The sequence below is a fragment of the Drosophila sulfurigaster genome, chromosome 2L (genome assembly GCF_023558435.1).
Source record: "Drosophila sulfurigaster albostrigata strain 15112-1811.04 chromosome 2L, ASM2355843v2, whole genome shotgun sequence".
In the NCBI taxonomy this organism is placed as follows: domain Eukaryota; kingdom Metazoa; phylum Arthropoda; class Insecta; order Diptera; family Drosophilidae; genus Drosophila; species Drosophila sulfurigaster.
This window is the reverse complement of record NC_084881.1, coordinates 23,264,898-23,271,713: the sequence shown is the minus strand read 5'-3', so window position 1 is coordinate 23,271,713 and position 6,816 is coordinate 23,264,898. Positions and strand designations below refer to the sequence as shown.

General features: G+C 40.5%; 1 protein-coding gene across 1 annotated transcript; it reads right to left on the bottom strand.

Moving 5' to 3' along the window:
• Positions 1 to 5,169: 5,169 nt before the first annotated feature.
• On the bottom strand, positions 5,170 to 6,816 carry LOC133850521 (uncharacterized). The gene is made up of 3 exons (XM_062286648.1): positions 6,653 to 6,816; positions 5,826 to 6,576; positions 5,170 to 5,770 (listed from the first exon to the last, which is right to left on the bottom strand). Exons 2-3 carry the CDS (start codon positions 6,286 to 6,288, stop codon positions 5,262 to 5,264), a joined length of 972 nt encoding a protein of 323 aa, XP_062142632.1. The 5' UTR covers positions 6,289 to 6,576; positions 6,653 to 6,816; the 3' UTR covers positions 5,170 to 5,261.

Here is a 6,816-nt window from a genome sequence, read left to right as displayed (position 1 = left end):
TTGGTCATTCGAAAAGGGCACTCAATGAGTATTCGCATTCGCATTCGCATTCGCATTCGATTGTGAACTGGACGTTGGATACAAACTGTTTCAATATGCTGCACCGCCATGTTGTGACAAGGAGGTCAGCCACAGGGTAATTTAAATGAAATGAACAACAAATGCACTCACACTCGCACTCGTAAAATACGATAAAACAAAAACACAAAACAAAAGAATCGACAACAAGAGGAAAAAAAATAAAAACACTCACAAGCACCCGTTGAATATGCTCGCAGCAATGTGACATGTGCCGCAAATGTTGCCCCAAAAATAAATAGCAAGTTGTAAATTGAGGAGAGTAGCTGGTTGAGCTGCTGATTGCAGACTGGTTGTAGCTGTCCAATGTCCACAAGTAGCTAAGGGGCGTAAAGAAGTGGGCGTGTCAATGGGCAGGGCCGTGTCTGTGAACTGTGTCCGCATATTGCTTTTCAAATTGGTCATCGAGCATAATAAAAAGCATGCGGGTATCGTATCGAGTTTTTATGGCGTTAACAAATGGCATTTTATAACACAATTTTGATATGTGGCCAACAACAAAAATAAAGCCCAATAACACTTGGCTATTTGTTTGTGGCTCCCATCACATCTATTTCTACTCTAAATTGTTGAATCACCCACATGGCAATCGATTGATTAAGCTTAAATTTTTAACTTATGCAAAACCCTGAGACACTTTAGTAGCTGCGTGTTATACGAGTTGAGCGTAAAGAAAGCAAAAAAAAAAATAATAATAGTTTGCTTTTAATATTTCACTTAGTAAAAAAGGAAAAACAAAACTGAATCCTTTGTTACAATATTGGAAGGTCAGCAAATAAAATCCATACATTTTCAATTTCACTTGCAAAAATGTTCGCTTTTGTATTTTTGTGTGTTTTCGAATTGTTGTTTAACTGAAGGCAAAAAGGGAAAACTTCTGGTTTTTGTATGTGCAGCTATCGCATCCGAATTGTATCATTGCTATCCATTGTTCTGTTTTCTCTCTCTCTCTCTCTATCTCTCTATATCAATATATTTTTCTATCTCGTTTGCTCGCTTCGTCTGTGGCCTTTCTATTAAAAATAACAAATCCCTAAATACGCCACTCAAAATTCAATTAAAACTCTCGACGCACAAGCGTCGACAGATTTATAAAGCCCGACACACACACACACACACACACACACACACACACACACACACACACACACACGCACACACACATGAATACACAAACACCCATATAAATCCATGGCTAAAACGTTGGCCAACTGGGCTTGGTGTGTTGGGATGTGATGTGAATGCGGTGGAGACACATTGCCATTTCAAATGCCAACAATTGAGTGCTTTCAACTGAATTTTCAAATATTTATACGCCTCGACAGCTGCAGAGGTAAATCGGCGCCTATAAATGAGCTCAGCGCCTATAATTATGCAATACAATTGGTTTATGGCGCTTGCACTTCACATTAATTCCCCTTATCATTTGGCACATTCGATACATTTTGGCCAGCCAGTCAAATGACGTTTGGCAGCTCTTTGATAATCCAAAAAAAAATCGAGGAAAAAATGCATTTACCTATCATTTTTGTAGTTTTATTACTTAAATTGCTGGCTCGCCTGCAGGTTGGCGTGTTTATGAGTTAAGAGTCTGGGCTTCCAAACTTTGAATGGCTAAGTTGCACATGACTGCAGTGGCATACAAATGTCATTAAGGGCGGTCACAAGCACAATCAGAGCTTGAGCAGAGGCAAGCGATGACTGCGTGATTCGTGAGAAAAGTCACGAGATATCCACTTTCAAAATTCCCTATAAGGCAAAGAGCTAATAAAATTAAACAAGCAATCCGCATATTCAGGAACTTTAGAACACTGCTAAAACACGAAAGATCTAGATTTAGTTTTACTAAAGGTAGAACTACTCTAGCTCATTATATAAGAAATAGCTTCACCCGAATAATGTTACTACTTTTTAAAGATATTTAGTATATAATATAATGATAATTAACATCATACAGTGTTAGATCTTTTAGAGCTTTAGACTGCTTTCTAATATTTCTGGAGCAACACTAGCTTTTTTGTACAGAATAGAAGTGCCCACATAAACTGGAAGGCAAATGCATCTGGATAACTTTTCTTGGTAAGTTTAATTATATAAAACATAAATTTTTTTATTTATTTATATAAAATATAAATTGGTTTATTTATTATAATATCCAATAATCGTAAACTACTAGCATTTAAGAAAATTATATAAACTTTCAGTATATAGCAATTAAACAACAAATTACGAATATAATATTCATTAAATTCAATAAGAATGCCGTCTTATCAAAAAGAAATACTGGCTTATTATAATTGTGTACTATGTAGTTAGATTGTGTTATACAACAAATACAAACATTGGAACTCACGTGATCATCTCTATGGATGTGTAGGGCCGACAAGCTGCGACGTTGTTTGAGCCATTTTGAACAGCTGTTTCGCCTGCTGGTTTTTTGTGTGCCTGTTAAGTATGCACTTTTTTCCGTCTCTTGTTCCTTAACGTTAGTGTGTGAGTATGTGTGTGTGTGCATGTGTATGTGTGTGTGTTAAATGTATGCGATTTGTCGTGGTAGCTCTATAATGGCCAGTGGAGGTCGGTAGAGCCGTTATGCTTATGGTTTTGCATGGCGGCACGTGTGGGGCATGCAGATGGCACCGGGGAGTGTGAGGAGAGTATTGAGAGAGCAGAGACTGAGTGGAGAGTAGTTGGAAAAGCACTGGGCAAGCGTATCGCAGCCCCCAACGAAGCACCCAACAAAGCAGAACTGAAATTGAACAAATTCCTGACAAATTGGAATTTGGTTTAGTTTTTTGCTTTTGTTTTTGCTGCCTTTTTTGTGTGTTGTCTCCTCTTCTCATTTCTTTTGCGCTGCCAGCGAAATTTGCTCACATTTTTCTTATTGTTGTTTTTGCCGCTTGCTCTTTTTTTTGTGCGCTGTTGTTTCTGCAACATTGCCACGCAAGATTTCGTCTCAAATATGCGCTGGGCCATTATGATTATTTCTACATTGCGTTTTACCCCAACCAACAGCTCTCCCCTTACCGCGCACCCCGCACCCCGCACTCGACACCACACCGACCGTATTGCTTCTGCACTTTGAAAAATGACACTTTACAACAGTTGTAATTTGTTTTTGTTGCTTCTCACGCTCCATCATTCTATGTATGTGTGAGTGTGATTATGGTCAGAGTGTGTTTCGTGGATGGTGGGGGTTGCCACCCCGTCCACAACTATGAGAACTCGGCTTGTGCAATTTGTGGGTGCCAATGTGATTTGCTGTTCTAGTTGTTGTAGCCAATGATATGGGCGTGGTAACTGACCAATTTGATGACATTTTGTGAGAATAGCTGGTCGTAACATAATTTCCGACAACTTCTGAAACAAGTTTAACAATGTGAAATCAATTGTCAAAAGGAAACTTGCGAAAAGAACTGAATTTAAATAGATGGCAAGGCCAATATTGAATTTTAATCGATCATTTTTGTGTGCTTTTTTTCTTATTTTTATCGATTATTGCCGTTTATTTCGATCAGAAAAAAACGAGATAAGTATCGTTTGCCATTTGAAATTGTAGTTAATCACATTTAAAAAATATATGCATTGCTCGGCTCATTGACAGACTAGATTCACACAATGGCTGATTACTGTCATCTGAAGTTGTCATTGAAGCGAATCCATTTGACCACTTGACCAGCCGACCGCAATTTAATCATTCGAGCCAACTGACAAACAAGCGTAACTACCAAACTAACCGCAAAAACCAATGTTTATTATTTTAGCATACAAATTAAATGCAATATTTATAGATTTTAATTTGTTGAATAATTACCATATCGTACCCGTTCACTCACATGGACTTTTCCTACCGATTTTATTGTACCTATTTCAATTACAAACAGAAATGTTTAAAATCACATAGGCAGCTAACTTTGCGGTCATTCTGGCCATCAGTGGATGGGAACGGTGAACGATGTTTTTGCGGTATTTTTCCACTAAAATCCCTGATGCTCTGAATTATTGAAATGCATGCAAATTAGTTTCCAGCTGAACAAATTGCAAAGCGTGAACATTTCCGAACCTAAATCAAGGATACATATATATTTTACTTGATCATCATTTGTTATTTATTAAAAACATTTGTTCACACTGAATTGTAATTAATACGTTTCAAGTTAGTTAGCGGTAATTGCATCTATTGTTATTGTTTACAATTTTCATAAGCAGATTATTAATTAGTTTAGTTTATTTTTTGAATGACGGCAGCTGGGGCAAACGAATTGGCTTGGAACTTCACCAATTCTAGACAGTTCCCCTAATAATTCGTCGGCATGTTAGCAATTAAAACTGCATAGTTGAGAGCAAAAAGTGGTGTCAACTTTTGTGTCTGCGGATACAAGTCATAAACTAAATGATATGAAATGGTCATTGACGAGAAAACTTGCCATTGGAGCGGAACAAGCTGCAGAAGAGAGCAACACGTTGAGACCGTTATAATGGCACACAAGGGGCATTATTAAGTCACGTACCATCGTGTGTAGCTGACATTTTCTTCAATTATTGTACTTATGGTTTCTTTTCGCGTTCTCTCGCCTCTACTGTATTTGTTGCTTTTTTTTGTGCGCCGCCTTGTGAAGAAGTATGTATCTGTCTGGGCACTAAATGAGTTGTGGCTTTCGAGCGTGTGACTCACTAAGTTCACTTAAAGAGTTGGCCAATGTTTGATCTTGACACATAAAATATGTAGTAAGTATCTTGGGTTACCGCAAATTATGAGTTTTCCGAATAATTGCGATATTTAGCTTAATTATACCTTACTCAAAATAATATTCTAATTCCTTTTCTATACCGAAACTTTAATTTTAATTGCAATAACGAAATCATGTCTATTTCATTCAAATTTAACGACCATTTTAAATCTAACAGGACTCCATGCTGTTAACGGAATCTGTTAGTTTACAGCATCTGTTAACATTGACAGTCGCGTGTGTAATCGATAACTTACGTCACTTACACTTATCGTTTCTTTCTGCGCACGAAAGAAGAAGCAGCACTTAATTGGCGCGACGAAGACATTTCAAAATTGTGTTGCACGCTAAATATAATGGGCATCATTTTGAAGAGTTGTGACGACGTTTATTTTATTTGGTAAGCATTCCAATTAAGTATTTATATGAATGAAGTGGAAATGTTTGTAATTGCTAATTATGAGCAGCATACGCGCGTCGCAATGAACGTCTTTTGCGTTTACCAACTACGGGACCCAATCCTCCACCAACTCCCGAGACTGTGCCCAGCTGGAGCAACAGTGGATTACTGACCAAGGCAGCAGCTATGCCAAGAACAGCGGCACTGGCCAAGGGAATTAGGAAACTCTTGGCAAGCAGCGCCTTTTGCGACAGCTCTGGAGGTCCCTTGTGAGAAGCCAGATCATGTGGCTCCAGATAAGCGTACTCGCCTCCGGTGCTGCCATAGTGCGAATGATGTGACACATGACTGGGTCGAGAGCCGTACACATCGAATGGTATGCCAGCCTCGGCGCTGCTGCTTCCATAGTAGCCACCTCCGCCACCACCATGATGGCTGCCGCCTCCTCCTCCAACGCCGCCCGCGTACTCATATGGATGTCCTTCGTAGGCGTAACTGACAGGTCCATGAGTGCTGGGCACATGCGATGCAATACCACCACCTGCTCCGCCTCCATAATGACCTGGCGACAAGAGTTTTAAGTGTCTGCAGTATTCACCATAGATTAAGTCACTTACCCACGCTAATGCGCTGCTGGACGCCAGCTGAATGGCGCCACTTGTTGTATGCATCACTGAGACTCTCACCCACGCTGCCCAGCTGCTGTCCGCCACCTCCACTCACGCTGCCAATGCCTGTGGAGCCAACGTAGCTGCCCGACCCAGAGCTGCCTGTTGAGCCTGGTCCCCTATAGAATTCCGGCGGCGGATCGTAGCTTTTGGCTATATTAGTGCCAGCATAGTCCACCTCACGTTTATTGGTATTCCCATTGCCAGTGTTGCCATCGCTTGGCTCCCACACCACTGTACTGCTGGAGTTTTGTGTCCAACTCGACGGCACACCGAACAAAAGGAGTAGCCAAAGGCTTCGCGATGCGAGTAGTTGACGTTTGAATCCGAACATTGCGACTAAGTTCGCTTCAAGCGATGTCATCGACTTTATAAAACATGGCACCCCCAATGTTGTGTATTGTTGCAACATTCGAGGGGATTCGTGTGTACTGGCGACAAATTGCGCTTTGGCAATTTAAGCCTGAAATTGTAAGCGTCTTTTTGTCGTCGAATACGCGACTCCAGTGGAGACGCATCGCTGCCTGCCTGTCTCTCTATACATGGAGGAGGCGACACTCGCTGCAAACCACTGAAGCAATTAGTGTCGCCAAATGCCAAGTTCTTTCGCCAGACGGCGGCGCAAGTTGCTTGCGCTTGGAGCAAACATCTAAAGGGGGTTCAGGTTGGTGGTTTCACTTTTCCACACAGGTTCCATTAACTTGGCCAGCACGCGTGTAGTTGCCAATTTGACGTCAAATGGTTAATGAAATAAAATGCAAATCGTAAATAAATACCTTTTGTAACTGCCGCGCCTTATCTAGCGAGTGATCTCGTGACACGATTGCTGGCACGAGTTGACAACATGTTTAGCAAATGGAATGAGAAGAGGCAAGCATGAATATCATAACAAATTTAAAAATAGTACCTAAGCTATTTATTCTGACAGACTGACAATGTA